General features: G+C 53.2%; 1 protein-coding gene across 4 annotated transcripts in view; it reads left to right on the top strand.

Annotated features, from left to right (window-relative positions):
- Positions 1-15,002, top strand: part of RCSD1 (RCSD domain containing 1) — a 74,152-nt gene that overhangs the window by 34,125 nt on the left and 25,025 nt on the right. The window contains exons 1-2 of one of the 4 annotated variants that reach the window (XM_040451769.1): positions 2,887-3,108; positions 5,922-5,928. The exons of the other annotated variants lie outside the window; for them this stretch is intronic. Of the exons in view, the coding sequence (XP_040307703.1) occupies positions 3,020-3,108; positions 5,922-5,928 (96 nt within the window). The 5' untranslated portion in view covers positions 2,887-3,019. Of the gene's footprint in view, positions 1-2,886; positions 3,109-5,921; positions 5,929-15,002 lie in introns of those variants that run through there. 4 annotated transcript variants of the gene reach the window in all.

Raw genomic sequence — 15,002 nt, 5'->3', positions numbered from 1 at the left:
GAAAGAAAACCAGACCTGTCGTGACTTCTTTGTAAGGCTTCCCCGATGAATAAACTTTAAAAGAAAACCAGAGCGAGGGTTCCTCTTTCCCCACCTGGGGCAGCAGCACAGGAAAGAACCGGCCTCTCTTGTACTCCTTTACTTTGTCCCTTCACAGGTACGCGTCTCCGGGCCTCGTACCCCCGGATCCAGTTTGGCCGTTGTTCCTCGTTGCTGGGTTTTCGTCCACTTTCTCTTGAGTGCTAAACGCTTCGTAGGCCATTTGAGCCGTGCCGTCTTGCTCTTCTGAAACCCTTCTTCCCAAAAGAATTCCTGAGCCCAGTTTGCCAATTGGAATGAAGGGATTACATCACGTTGCCCATTTGATTTCCGGTTTGAGAATGGGAGGGGGGTCCATTCTTCGACTCTTCCTTGGAAGGAGGAGGAGAGCTGTGTATAAAGATGGTCAGGCCGTACCACTCTGATCTCCTTGGGATTCCTGAGCTTGCTGGCAAAGTTTGCTCCGATTCTGCGTGAACTTCGGCTACCTCCCTCCGTTTCCATCTCCACAAGAAAGATGACCTAGGTATTCGTTTTCTTCAGAGTGACGTTAATGTGAAAAAATAAAGAGTGAGCTAGCTTTAAGGGCCTCAGTGAGCCCCTCATTTCGCAGATGAGGAAACAGAAGGGCAAAGTGTTCACGCAGCTCCCCTGACTGCTGGGTCAGTGGCCTCCCCGCCCTCAGGCTGCTCAGCTCTTGAAATGACTCATCTGGATATTCCCTTCTGCAGGACAGAGCATGTCTGCCCAGAAACTTAACCCCTTATTCCCACTCCTGCACCATTTGGACCCAAGCCATGTTCCCTGGAGAGCTGCTCAAGCCATTGGCCCACAGTAGCCCCAGAGGGCCTCTGCTCCCTCTTGAGAAACTATCCTGGTCCGACTTGTACCTGCAGGGGCAGGCATAGCCCTCACACTCTGGCCATGGGGCTCTCTCCTTTTACGGCCCCTTCGTGGTGCAGGGCCCTGGGTGAAAGGCAAGACCCTTCCCCACCTACAGAAACCCGAGGCAGGCCTCCCTCTGATGGCTGGTCCCGCCCCCATCACCCCCAAGACATCCACATGACCCAGCACACGGACGGCCCCGCTGCGAGTGAGGCTGCTTGTGGCTGGGGTCCAGAATCACACTTGATTCTTTTGTGTGATTCAGAAGATTCCCATTTGTAAATTCCTCTGACATTGAGCTGCAATGCCAACCCACCTGGTCTGCCAGCTTGTGCTGCAGGAGGAGAATGAAAGTGACTTGGCAGGTCCCTGCCCGGCCCTTGCAATTCTTCAAGACCAACTGGCAGCAGCCAGGCATCCCTGCAAGGAGTGCGAGGGAGCCCACGTCCCAACTAACACCTACTGTGTGGCAGTCAGTATCTCAAGTGACAACGACAATGGCTAACGTGTGAGGGAAAGCTTGTTACGTGCCAGGCTTTACGTGCATGATCTCATTTGGGCTTTATAGCCTGAAAAATATAATCAGATGAGACAAGTGCTATTAAAAGCCTTATTTTAGGGGCGCCTGGGTGGCTCAGTCGGTTAAGCATCCGACTTCGGCTCAGGTGATGATCTCACGGTCCGTGAGTTCGAGCCCCACGTCGGGCTCTGTGCTGACAGCTCAGAGCCTGGAGCCTGTTTCAGGTTCTGTGTCTCCCTCTCTCTCTGACCCTTCCCCGCTCATGCTCTGTCTCTCTCTGTCTCAAAAATAAATAAAAACGTTAAAAAAAAAATTTTTTTTAAAGCCTTCTTTTACAAGCGGGGAAACTGAGACTCAGCAAAGTTAAGAGTCTTGCCTAAGATCATAGATCTAGTAAGAGGCAGGATGTGGATTTGAACCCAAACCGTCTAATCAGACACTAACTCTTAGCGTCCTGTGACGCCACAGCGGCTGTTATTAGCCACATTTTACCGATGAGACTCTGAGCAAACCAGGCAGTTGCCTGAGATTCCACCACCCATGAATGGTGAAAAACCGGGTCTTTTCAGGCTTCAAATTCTGTACTTGCTTCACCATTCTTGCTTCATGAGTGCTGGCAGCTGCCCTGGGTTGGACGGCAATGGCTGGGTGTGGCCCGCTCCTAGAGGCTTCCAGGGGCTGCCAACCTCCTGCAACCGTGGTGCCATCTTGCCAACGCCATTGGGCCCACGGGGCTCGCATCCTGGGACCAGGCTGGGGTCCCTAGCCCCGGGGCAAGTGCAGACAAAGTGCAACCTCAACCTTTGAAAACGTTTTAATTTGATGAGTACTTTTTTTTTAAATGCTTTAAATGTTTATCACATTCATAAGGTAAAATCTGTCACATAAAATTCACCTATTTTAAATGTACAAATTGATGAGTGTTGACAACTATGTACATTCATGTACTCCCCACCATAAGGTATAAATCACAGCCGAGGGATAGAACATTTCCTTCACTTCGAAAGTTCCCTTGTACCTTTGCAGTCAGTCCCCCGTCCCTACCCTCGGTCCCGGGCAATCAGCGATCTGCTGTCATTATAGCTTTTGCCTTTTAAAAATATTATGTAAATGGAATCATACTGGTAGTGTTTTGTGCCTGACTTCTTTCATTTGGCATAATGCTTTCAGGATTCACCCATGTTGTTGTGCGTAGCTCTGGTTTATTCCTTTTTTGCTAAGTAGTATTCTATAATACAAGTATCACACAGTATTTTTGTTTACCCCCGCACCAGTTGATGGACATTTGGGTTGTTTCTAGATCTGGGCTATTAATAATAAAACTGCTCTAAATATTTACATACGAGTTTTTATGTGGAAATATGTTTTCACTGCTCTTAGGTTAGTGTGTGTGTAACTTGATGGGAAGCTGCTAAAATATTTTTCTGAGTGGCTATCCATTTAGCGTTCCCACCAATGGGAGGAGCGTTCCAGTTTCTGTGTAGCGTTTCCACCAATGGTAAGAGATTTCCAGTTTCCATGTAGCGTTCCCACCAATGGGAAGGGCGTTCCAGTTTCCGTGTAGCATTCCCACCAATGGGAAGAGATTTCCGGTTCCCATGTAGCGTTCCCACCAATGGGAAGAGCGTTCCGGTTGCTCTGCAGCGTCACCGACGTGTGGTCTTGTTGGTTTGGTGCATCTGAGCCATCTTGTGCGCGTGTGGTCGTGTCTCTTTGCAGTTTTAATTTGCATTTACCTAATCACTAATGTGCTTATTAGCCGCTCGTATATCTTTTCTGGTGAAGTGTCTGTTCAAAACCTTTGCCCATTTTTTTTTTTTTTAATTGGGTCGTTTGTCTTATTATTACTTAATTCAGCAGTACTTTTTAATCTCAAAATGTGAACTCACCAATGCTTTTCTGCTGGAGGCCGCGTGGTACTGTGGTTAGGACACGGGCTTCTGTAAACCGTGTGCATGTGGATGGCAGGCCCGTCATGGGTCGCTGTGCAGTACTGAGCCAGTTCTGGAGCTGTCTGTTCTCCCATCCGCACATTGGAGGTGACTACGAAACCCATGTCCCAGGGATGTTGTGAGACTTGAAGGAGACAGTCTTAACACAGCACCCGGCCTGGTAGACACGCGGCACGTTGGCTGCTTTATTATTGCTATTATTAATTCAAAACGAGTTTCTAAGGAGAGACGGTTCAGTGATGGCAGTGGGTGCAGATAAATCACTCCGAGTGTTGACAACGTTGGGTACAACGGGGACCCGGTGGCCCTGCAGTCACTGCACGCAGGTCTGCACTCACGAGGGGCTGCTGCCCTGGAATGCTGTCAAGCAGCACCTGGAGGGCCCGCTCCCACCAGGCCCCAAGGGAGCAGCTGGAAGGAAGGGTAGAGGAGAAACGGAGGTGTGGCCATCGAGCAGCCTCTGCAGGCTGAAGTTCAAACTCCCCACCCTTCCTGTCTCCCCTTTTCAGGCCAAGGAAGCTAGCAGTTTTGTTCTATAAGACCCAATAGACCTTTCAAGTGAAGCAACTAAACTCAGGCAGGTGGTTTTCTTTTCTCTTCTTTGAAGGATGTGGCAAGAGGAGATGGGAAAGATCATGAAATAAGAGCTTCGAGACCTCCGGCCCCTCCCAGCCGGGTAGGCTTCCAGGGCGGGTGGAGCCTGTCCCGTGTATGGGGCCTCTAGGACGCATCAGGGATCACAGACTCCTGCCGAGAGCGGCCTGGGCAGCAAAGGTGTGGAGGACGGTGGCAGAGGTCAGGGCAGAGCTGTGGGCCTCAGATCCGTTGGCGCAGACGCCATTCTACTTTGGCAGGGGACCCGTGCCTCCCTTTGCCTCAGTCTGCTCCGTGGTGAAACGCGTCCGAAAATATCGACAGGCGAGCACAGAGATTCAACCACTCTAGATAAAGAAATGGACAGATTTTAAGGATGTTTTAGATAGGTCATGTTTGAGGATAGATTGGGTCGTTAAAACTGGAGACGACAGATGCCAGGGATGGGAATACGAAATTATAACGGATTGCCCAGCTCCAAGCAGAGGTTGGAGGGTCAGACTGCTAAGTATTCGACTGGGCAAGGAAGATCTCATTCCTTGCCCCTTCCTTGCCCTCCAGTTATGATTGCAGTGACCTTGGATGAGTCAATGAGCCTTAATGAAAATATTCAGCTCTGGTATGCCCAGAGCCAACCCTGGCTGACACTTTGTTTCCATTTTCACTCCAAGGTCCTGATCTATATTTATCAAGCTTTCACAATGTCAGCCCAGTGCTGTCGGCTCCTACCATGGCGTCATTCGTTTCTTCATTCATTCATTTACTGGCATTTCTCGAGCACGTAACGTGGGCCAGGCAATGGGCTAGGGGATGGGGACATGAATAAGACATGGTCCCTGTGCTCGGAGGTTACAGCAGAAGGAGACAGTCTTGCAAAACTGTGGGTATTTGATAAGCTCTCCGAGTTCCAGCCTCCTTTCATTACCGCAAACACCTGTTCTCGGTTCTTGGCCTTTGCGTCAGCTCTCCTTGGAATGCTCTTGGCCACCCCCTCCCCTCCCCACCGCATCTCACTCGCACCCCTTCTGCTTAGTTTTCAGAGCTCAGTTTAAACACGATCGTCGGGTCAGGTCCCCTTGTCACTTGCTCTCCCTGTCCTTTCCCCGGGTATCGTTCTCCTCCCTGGTGAACAATCAACTGGGGTAAGAATAATGATGACCGTGGAACTCATGGCTCCCTCACTAGACTGTAGCTTCCGTTATGGAAGAACTAGTTTATTGTTCTGTCCTGGCCCGGGGCCTGGAGGGACAGGAAGAATGGATGGACGGATGAATGAATGAATGAATGAATGAACGAGGCCAAGATGTGGTAAAACCACAGGAGGGAGCAGGGAGGGAGCAGAGGGCCCGGCCGTGCGCCCTGCCTGCGGTGACCCAACCTGCAGAGCGTCCCCCCGTCCCCCAAGGGGCTCCCTGCTAAAAGTCCAGCCCCAGACGTGGAGGGAGGAGGGGAGGGCAGGGGAGCTGCTGTAACAGGAGAGGCTGCAGCTGACCGGGAGGCAGGCCCGGGTCCTTGGGTGACTCGTTCTAATCTTAGAAGGCATGTCTCGGCTTTCTGCTGCGGCCTGAAGGACAAATGTCCCGGACCCCAGGACACATGCTCGCTGCCACGCTCACCCCGGAAGCAGGAATGGCTCCTAATTAGGTTCTCATGCGGGGCCCCCAGGGGGCTGCGGCTATGACCCCCGGGCGTGGCTCCCCGGGCCCCACCCCGCACCTCAGACTTGAGGGGCTCTCAGTGAAACGGGCCTTGTTACGGCACTAAGCAGTGTGAGACAGAGCCCTTCTGAACTCACTGGAGAGCCACGGATCGTAGGTTGATTTGTCGGCCTCGGTGGGGGAAAACCCACCAGATCAGCCCTGCCGGCTATGCGGAGTCAGTTCTTTTAAACACTCCCGTTTGGCCTACAAATTATAAACAAAAACAAGAAGCCGAGCTGTTCAGAGGCCGCCCGACAGGCAAGGCTGGGGGGGCCGCCGCTCCTCTGCACCCCAGCTCACCTTGTAGCAGGAGCCAGGTTTCAAACCGAGGGTGTAGACTCCAGAAATCCCCGGCAGGCACTTGGGGTGGGGGGGGGGGCGGGGGCTGACCCCTGACCCTCCTGAGAGCCCTCCGCTCCTGGGGCTGGCCCTGCCTCTCACCACCCAGCTCTTCTCCCCGGACTTCCCTCTCTGGAAAGGGAGCCCCTGTCCGCCAGAGACGTGGGCAGGATCCTGACTCCTCCCCACACCACCTGGACAGGCACCCATCCTGGGTGGGAATCCTTTCTCCCAAAGTGCTTTTGAGTCCTGTCCCTTGCCAGTCTGGGAAGACTCCCTCGTCTGGCAGACTCCCGAGGTCGGCAGAATGCTGGCTCCAGCCCTACGGCTGTAAAGCCATCCTTAAGACAGCCACTGAATCCCGGATGGACGTGTTGCTCACGGCCACCTCTGAGCCCTGGTCTCTGCCCCTGCGGAGTCCTGGTCCTCACTCTCCTGCAAGGCCGGCAGCCCTAAGCGCCCCATCGGCCCGCTCACCCACAAACCCCTGGAGTCTGGCCGAGGGCCTGCCGTGTGGGAAGGGCTCGTTTACATCTTCTGAGCCGGTGAACCCACAAACTCTGCGGCCTGACGCTATTCCTTTACCCACGAAAGGTGGGCCGTAGACGCTTGGGATTCTCACCCCTCAAGAAAGCACAATAGGGGCTCCTGGGTGGCTCAGTGGGTTAGGTGTCCGACTTCGGCTCAGGTCACGATCTCGTGGTTCGTGAGTTCGAGCCCCACATTGGGCTGTGTGCTGACAGCTCAGAGCCCGGAGCCTGCTTCGGATTCTGTGTCTCCCTCTCTCTCTGCTCCTCCCTCTGCCCCTCCCTCCCTCACGTGCTGTCTCTCTGTGTCTCTCAAAGATGAATAAAGGTGAGAAAGGAAGAAAGGAAGGAAGGAAGCAAGCAAAAATAAAAGGCTGCCACTTGCACGAATAGCCTTTACTCAAGGTGCAGATTGCAGGAGGGGCCAGATAACGCTAGACATCTAACAGCTGTACATCTGAGATTGCAGACTCCCGACCTTCAAGACCCTTGGGCCCCCTGTCACCAGACTCGCTTTCATCCTGGCCACTGCCCCCAGCCATTGTCCCTCAACATTTGTCAGGATCTCGGCCCCCTTCCTGCCCCTTCCACTGTTCCCCGCACTCAGCCTCCCCGAACGCACCTCCTGGCCGCCCTGGCAGATCCAGACCTGGCCAGAGGCCCCGTGGGCAGCAGTGGCTTGTCAACATGCTCATTGTTCACCTTTTATGACAATGGCAACAGCTTCCAAACTGGGCTCCTGTCCCCAGCCATTTCTCAGCCACAGGGATCACAGAAGTGAATCCAGTGGTTTTGCTTAAAACCCTCCCGTGACTTTGCATGGCCCTTAGAACCAGGTCCCAGCTCAGAGGGATGGTGTCCTCAGTTCACAGCGTCCTCAACTGAGAGTCACCTCCTCCCTCCTCTTTCCTCCCCCTCCTCCTCTTCTTCCTCCCCCTGCCCCTCATCCCCCTCCTCCTCTGGGGGGGGGGTCTCCTGTGATCACGCCCCAGAAGCAGTGCCCGGCGCCCCCTTTTCAGGCTAACCCTTCAGAGCATTAGCACCACTCACATACAATACATCCACTCGTTCGTTTGTTCACTGCCGGTCCCTCCCCCGCAAACGTGGGTTCCAGGGAGAGCAGGTGTGTCGTTTTCAGCACTGTGATCCCGCAGCCCAGACACACGGCCAGCGGGTGCTCAGCGAGAACTTGCCGGCTCGCGCTCTTTTCCCACGGCCAGTGTAACAAAGTTCGTGGCTTCAACAATTCATGTCTGTTGCTTTGCGGTTCTGGCGCTCACGAGTCCGGAATGGGTCTCTTTGGGGTCACTTCCGGAGGCTCTAGGGGAGAAAACCCCTCCTTTTCCAGCTCTGAGGCTGCCTGCCCGGCTCAGCTGTCGCCCTCCTCGTCTTCAGGGCCAGGGGTGGTGGGTTACGCCCTCCTTACAGCCTCACTCCGGCTAGCAGCCCCCTTTCACCCGGCTCTGCCACGTCTAGGAACGCTCGTCACTGCACTGGGACCACCCAGCTAATTCAGGACAGTCTCCCTATGTTAAGGGCAGCTGGTGGGCAACCTTCATTCCACCTGCTCCCTTCATTCCCCTTGGCCACGGAACCTACCATAGCCACCCGTTCCAGGGATTGGGATGTGGGCGTCTTTGGGGCCCATTTCTGCCTACCATGCAGATCCATCACACGTTAGATACGTTTTAACCAGCTCTGTTCCCCAGCAGCCCATAGACTCTGGGGTGCAGACAGTACCCATCCCGGCCATCTCTGCTTCCTCTCCTCCTTGAGTCCTCCGAGCCTCACGACTCTCCCGCGAGGAAGATGAGGCGGGTGTCACTCTCCCTGCACAGACGAAGAGGCTGAGGCTTCAGGAGCTCAAGTGACACAAGAAAGGGACCGATCCGAGATCATGCTCGGGACCTACCTGGTGTCCCTAACCAGCAAGCCTCTGAGAGCTCCCCGTGTTAGGTGGTAACAAGCTATAGTCACACCAGAAGGAGGAAAAGCGAAGGAGGCGGCGAGGGGGACGGAAACACACTTCCCTTTCCACCAGCACCGCCTTCACAGAGCGGCAGCTGCCCAAGGACCAGAAGGGATGGAAATACATGTTGTACCACCTGCTTCCAGAGGGACGCTTCTAAACAGCAAATCCTATAGCTCCCCATGAGAATGTTTTATTAGCTCACCCCAGCCTCGGGAAGAAAGTCCACATCCCGTAGCGCAGCCTCAGTACCGCGGCTGGCATCGTTCACGTCCCATGTGCCAAGATACGAGCCTAGCACAGAGGAAGCTCGGAGTAAGTGTTGGTTCTGGTGGCCATATCCTCCTCCATCTCATATCCATCTCATATCCTCCTCATCCCAGCACAGCGAGACGGAGATTATCACCCTGATTGTACAGGAGATGAAACCGAGACTCAGAGAAATCAAGATTTGCTCAGGGTCAATACAGCTAACAGGGAAACGCTAGGGCCTGAATTAAATTGTGGAGATGCCTCAACCCTGGGCAAGCCACAGCTTTCTGTTTCTCTACCTCTTTTCTATCCCCCCTTCTGCTTAGCCCACGTTGAACCAATTAAAGTCTCCCTAAGACATAGTCTTCCACGCTTTGACACTTTGCACCTGCCAGTGGGTCCCCTGTGCCGGACGAGGCCTCTTCCCTCTCCCCCACCCTCCCCCCCACCGCCGTCCCCCGGTCCCTCCGTCCCTCCCGGCCTTCCAGACTGCTTAAGCATCACTTCCTCGGCGAAGCTTTCCCTGAGTCACCCACGTGGCTTAAGTCCCCTTCTCCTGAGCTTCTATCACAGTGACTCACGTTTCCCAACTGCAGCCGCGGTCTTTCTGCATTATGGTAGTTTTCTTATTCTGTTTTTCAGCTAGATGAGAAGCTCCTTGAGCGCCAGGACCACGAGCTTTCGTCTTTATATCCCCACACTGAGGCATTGTTGGGCACATGATAGATGTTCAATAAATATTCACGGAGTGGATAAATAAATGAGTGACCGTGGACTGAGTGCCCCCTAAGTGTCAGGCTCTTTGCTGGGTGTTTGGCTTCACACTCATTCCGTCGTCCTTACAAACCTATAAGGTACCTGACTGCATAATCAGCCCCTCCAGCAGCAAGTTGGGAGAGACTCCTTAGAAAGGTCTGCAGCCGTAAGGCATGCTGGGAGCCTGGGAAAGCCCGAGCCTGTGGGTAGAGGAGGCCGACCATGAAGGAAGGGAAGTCAGGAACGTGGAAACAGAGCTGCTTTCTCTCCATTGGCCTCTCCCACTCCCAAACCAACAGGCTTTATTGAGAGCAAATTTACGTGTCACACAATTCACCCATTTAAAAGGTGAAATTCCACGGTTTTTAGTGTGTTCACAGAGTCGTGCAACAATCACCACGGTCGATTTTGTAACATTTTCATCACCTCCCAAAGAAGATGCCCCTTGGCACGTACCCCCCCCCCCTTGTCTACCCCTCCCCTCCGGCCCTCAGCAACCACTGCTCTCTGTAGTAATCTACGACACAGTAACTGCCACCACTAGGAATCTACTCCCTTGTCTCCAAAGATTTGCTTCCTCTGGACTTCCTGTATAAGTGGAGTCATGCAACACGTGGTCTTCGGTGACCGGCTTCCTTCACGGAGCAAGCGGCACGTCTTCAACGTTCATGTGATAGTCTGATCCAGCTGCTTTGATTCGACAGGGCTTTGGACAGCTGGGACCTACGTCATGACCCTAAAAGCCATCCTATTAAGCTTAGTTTCGCTTACTGTTTTTAATCGCGCGTTCCTGTGCACGCCAGTTGCTCGGCGACGGTTCGAACAGCCAGTGATGGAGTGTTAGGAGGCTGCCTAGGTAATAAGACAGCCCACCCTTGAGCTGAGGATGGCACGAACGTGTGACTATAGCTTGTTACCACCTAACACGGGGAGCTCTCAGAGGCTTGCTGGTTAGGGACACCATGTTAGCCAGCTGGGGCTCCCCCTGAGGCTTCCGTGACCCAGAGGGAACGGAAGGGCAAGAGTAGATTCGACGAGACCCTGGACATCCCTTGGCATATTTAGGGGAGCCGCTAGCCCCACAGCCAGCGTTCAGTAATAGCTAACAGTTCTGGAACACGTACTTCATTCCGTGCCCCATTCGAAGCATTTTACATGCATGAACTCATCAACTCCCTCCAGTGACCATATATCATAGGTGCTCCCCTCATCATCCCCCATTTTACAGATAGAAACTGAGGCACGAAAAGAAGCTGAGGCACACAAAAGTTTAAGGTAGCTTGTCCGAGGCCACAGAACTAGTGAATGCAGAGCCAGGATTTGAACCCAGGCAGTCTGGCTCAAAGCCTGAGCTGTGTGCACTGGGTTGGAGCAAAGGCTGACGGGTGTTAGCAACTCTGTTTACAAATGAGGAAACTCAGGGTCAGAAAGGCCCGCATCCAACATACGTCAGAGCCAAGACTAGAACCCAGGTCTGACTCTGAATTACTTGCTCTTTCCACTTCTATCAAATTGTCCTTGTGCACTGCCAACCGCATCAGACTCGAAAGAAATGTTTTCCTTATGCTTGTCCAATAGTTAACGGGTCTTTATGAAGAAACTTAACATACCGTATCTCCCAAATTACATTTTTTAAGGTCCTGTCTCTATAATGGCACTAGAACGAGCATCTCTGTCCCTCTTCTCTGTTGTCCCTGCTGTTACCTGGGACGCACCTAGCCCCTAGCCCTGCCTGCACCACTGCCACTAAGCCTGCCTGGATGAGCCACCAGGCACCTGGGGCTGTGGGCTACACTGATTCTGAAACCACGGGAGCAGTCGGCACGGTGTCCTGCCCATCGAGGGCTGCCGAACTCTGTCTATGCTGCTGGGCCACAGCACCACATCCCGGGAGGAAATGGGAAGCCCTGAAGGTCCTCAGGAGGGACACACTCCTCGGGTCAGGGGCCTGCCCTTCCTGCAAGCACAGTACTTTACCTGGGTTTTCCCTGGGAGAGAGTCTCAGAGGCCAAGCACCTGCTATTTTCAGATCCTTAAAGCCTATAAGTGGGTAGGGAGGGGATGTCGGGGACTTTTTTAGACTTCTACGAAATATTTGTCGGGTTTAAAAAAATAATAACTTAATGTTTATTTTTGAGAGGGGCAGGGGGGGGGAGGGGGAGGGGCAGAGAGAGAGGGAGAGCAGGCTCCGGGCCCTGAGCTGAGAGCACAGGGCCCGACGTGGGGCTCGAACTCACGTGAGATCGTGACCCGAGCCGAAGTCGGATGTTTACCCCCGAGCCACCCAGGCGCCCCTTATGTGAAATATCTGATCAGCGTTCGCATCCGCTCCCACCTCCTCCAAAACAGGCTGTTTCCTCTGTCAGGGCCACCGTTATCCCAGCGCGTCCCGCGGTATCTACAGATGCTCAAGAAATGAGGAATAAGGGGAGCCAGCAGCATGGGTGGAGGACACGAGGTTTTTTTCCTGGCCGTGACATTCCAGGATTTCTTACCTTCTGTCACCTAAGCCACAGAAATCTTCCGGCGCCCACTCCTCCCGTCTGCAGTCTGCAGGGAGGTGTCTGCAGGGCTGGCAGTGCAGCCCCAGGAGCAGTGTCCCCACCTTGGTGAGCGAAGCCAGCTCAGCGCCGATAAGCAGGTGGCCCAGAGTTCCGTCTGTGGATCCCTTCCTTGCCCTGTTCTGTGTATCCTATGATTTCATCTAGTCCTGTGACTGCGAATACCATCTCTAATGAGTTTTGTTTCCAGCCTGGATGCCTCCTCTGAGCTCCAGATGTGGGTGTCCATTCGGCTCCCTGCACTGTTGTCTCCACTTGGGGATCTACAGACAGTCCAGACTTTCATGAGCAAGCAAGACCTGTTCATCCCCCATCTACCCTCAGTCGCATTTCTTTCCCCACCAAGCCGTCCCCAACCCAGGAAACAATACCCCTGAGTCCCGTTGTCCGAATCAGACTTCCGGGAGTCGTCCTTGGCCACTCTCGTCCCTTGCGTCCTAGACCTGGCGCATCAATAATTCTTCATTGTCCTACTCCCAGCGCACCCTTTCGCACCCCCTGCCTGCTGCAAGTCTGGCCGCGCCACCATTGCCTGGACCACTGCCAGAACCTTCCTCCTGGTCTCCACCTCTACTTCTCATCCGTCCTCCACAGACAGCCTCTTATGTGTGACCCAGGTCACACCCGTCCTTGAAACCCTCCAAATGGCGTTCCATTCCCTCCGAATGAAATACAGATTGCTTCCCACATGGCAGGCCCCAGGCTGTCTGTCGCCCTTACCTCCCCTCGTCTCACGTATCCAGCATGTCCCTGCCACGCTTTTCGCTCTGGCCCTCAGCCTCCGTTTCGGTCTGTGCTTTCTGCTCAGGAGAGTTTCCCCCCCACCCTTTCCTCAGCTGGGATTTAACTCGGATGATGTCTTCCCTCATAAACGCCTTCCCACACCCCCCAGAGATAAAGTGCCCTATTTTCTCTCTTCCTTAGCATTTAACAAGCTACCTTATTTATCTGTGTGTATGTTCGTTGTTTGCTTCCCTCACTGGAATAGCAACCCCATAAGGGCAAGAACCCTGCCTTGTTTGCTATCATATCCCAGGGCCTAGAACAGTAAACATTGATTGATGGCAGACTAAGATATTAATGACCGAATAAGATAACCCTTCCAGTAAAGGTCTAGAGCTATCTAGCATGTTGGTCCGGAAAGAGCTAGAGCTTTGGAATCTAGATAACTGTGGGGCTGGCCCTTCCTAACTTGAATAGCAACTCTGGGCAGTTTCTTCTACTAGCAGCGGTGTTGTGAGCGTGACAGGAAATGTGTCAAGTGCTCTTAAGGACAGTGCTTCCCACACAGCAGGTGTCCTAAGTATGTAGGCGGGTCAAATGGGCCCATCTGGTTCCCGGTCCAGTGCTGTTTGCATCATCCAAGGATGGTAATGGCTGGACACTGGGGTGAACTGAAGCGTCAGGGATATAAGGTAAGCGTGTAAAGGAAGACTCTGGAACCACTGCGGCATCCCAGAGAGACTTGTCTGTTGATCCCTTTGAAGTGATGGTTTAAGTACGGTCCTGTTGGAAGAGTGCAGATCCCTTCAATGACCGGGTTAAGATCCGCTGTAGATCTAGAAGTGCAAAGAAGCAAGCACACCTTATATTTTCAAGGCTCTGGGTGTCTGGCCTGTTTCTGGTGAGCAAGAGAACCTTCCGTTTAGCCAAGAGCAGGGGTTCCTCAGCCCCCGGGCAGAGCCCCCTCATTGCTTCTCCTCCCAAGCTACAGATGAAGAGGCCTCCCTTGGTGCCTTGTTTCCCTAATCCAAGGCCCAGACACTGTCAGATACTTAGACCCTGGGCCAAGGTGGAGGATGGAGAAACAGGGGCAGAGCCAGGGAGGTGGGCAGAGCCCAATTCGGACCTGTACACAAAGGTCCCACTATGTGGATCGTAGGCAGCATGCAAATCGTATTTACTCAACATGGCAACAGCTTGGGGGAAGTTCCTTGCCGTCCAGACACAGGGGCTCCTCAGTTCTCAGAAGAAAGTCCCATAGAAATGGAAAGTAAACACCAGAGGTGGTTGTTTTTTTTTCTGGCCTAGGCAAAGTCAGACAGGAACCACAGAAATGGTTTCCAAGCTGGCTGGCAGAGCCGGGCTGGAATGGTAGCAGGGAGGGCTTGGTAAGCAAGATCCGGGCCCAGGAAAATGGAATGAAGACCGCCAGTCCGAGGAAATGAGTGTCATCTAAAGCAAGACACAAAGGGACAGGAGTCCAGAAAACAGATTTAAGACCTAGAGATTGGCCCAAGAAGAAAGGATGAGCTGAGGTCTAAGCAGTGGTTAAGACTCAGTGTGGATGCAGGCCAGGGTGGTCCCGTGACCGACACGGTCCAGAGTGTGTCAGTGACCCTGGGAACAGGTACCCAGGCCCTGAGGCTGCAGGCTGGGTTGGATGTGGGGAGGAGAAAGACAGCACCCTTCAACAAGACTTTCTACGTTCCAGGCTCTGTGTTAAATACTTTATGGACATTTTAGGGACAGAGAAAGAACGCTTAATCCCGGGGAGGCTGAGGGGTCCCAGGAAAGTCTGAGACGAGGCAAGGGCTCTCAGTCCAGGCGAGAGCATGGCCTTACCAAACCAGCCCCAGCGCCAAGACAGAAAGCTAGTGAAGTTGCTCACTAACCTGGACCTGAGGTGGTGTGCCATTGGACCCCTGGAGGAGGTTAGTAGCTGTTCCTGCTAGAGTCACAAGGCAGAAATCCAGGCAGGACCTCAGAACAGCTGGGCCACTGGCTTCTGTCCACCTCCAAGGCCATGCTTCTTCCGTTGTACCTGTGCAAACCAGTGGCTAATAATAATTTCACTCTTTGTATAGCACGTTAGTTTTCAAAACACCTTCACAAATTATACTACTTAACTAATATCCTTCGCTGGGTTATCGGGTGTTGGAGTAAAATGTTGCATAGATTATTGTTT

This window comes from Herpailurus yagouaroundi, unplaced genomic scaffold, assembly GCF_014898765.1.
Source record: "Herpailurus yagouaroundi ecotype Mexico unplaced genomic scaffold, PumYag 205, whole genome shotgun sequence".
Classification (NCBI taxonomy): Eukaryota; Metazoa; Chordata; class Mammalia; order Carnivora; family Felidae; genus Herpailurus; species Herpailurus yagouaroundi.
This window is presented reverse-complemented; position numbering and strand designations above follow the sequence as displayed.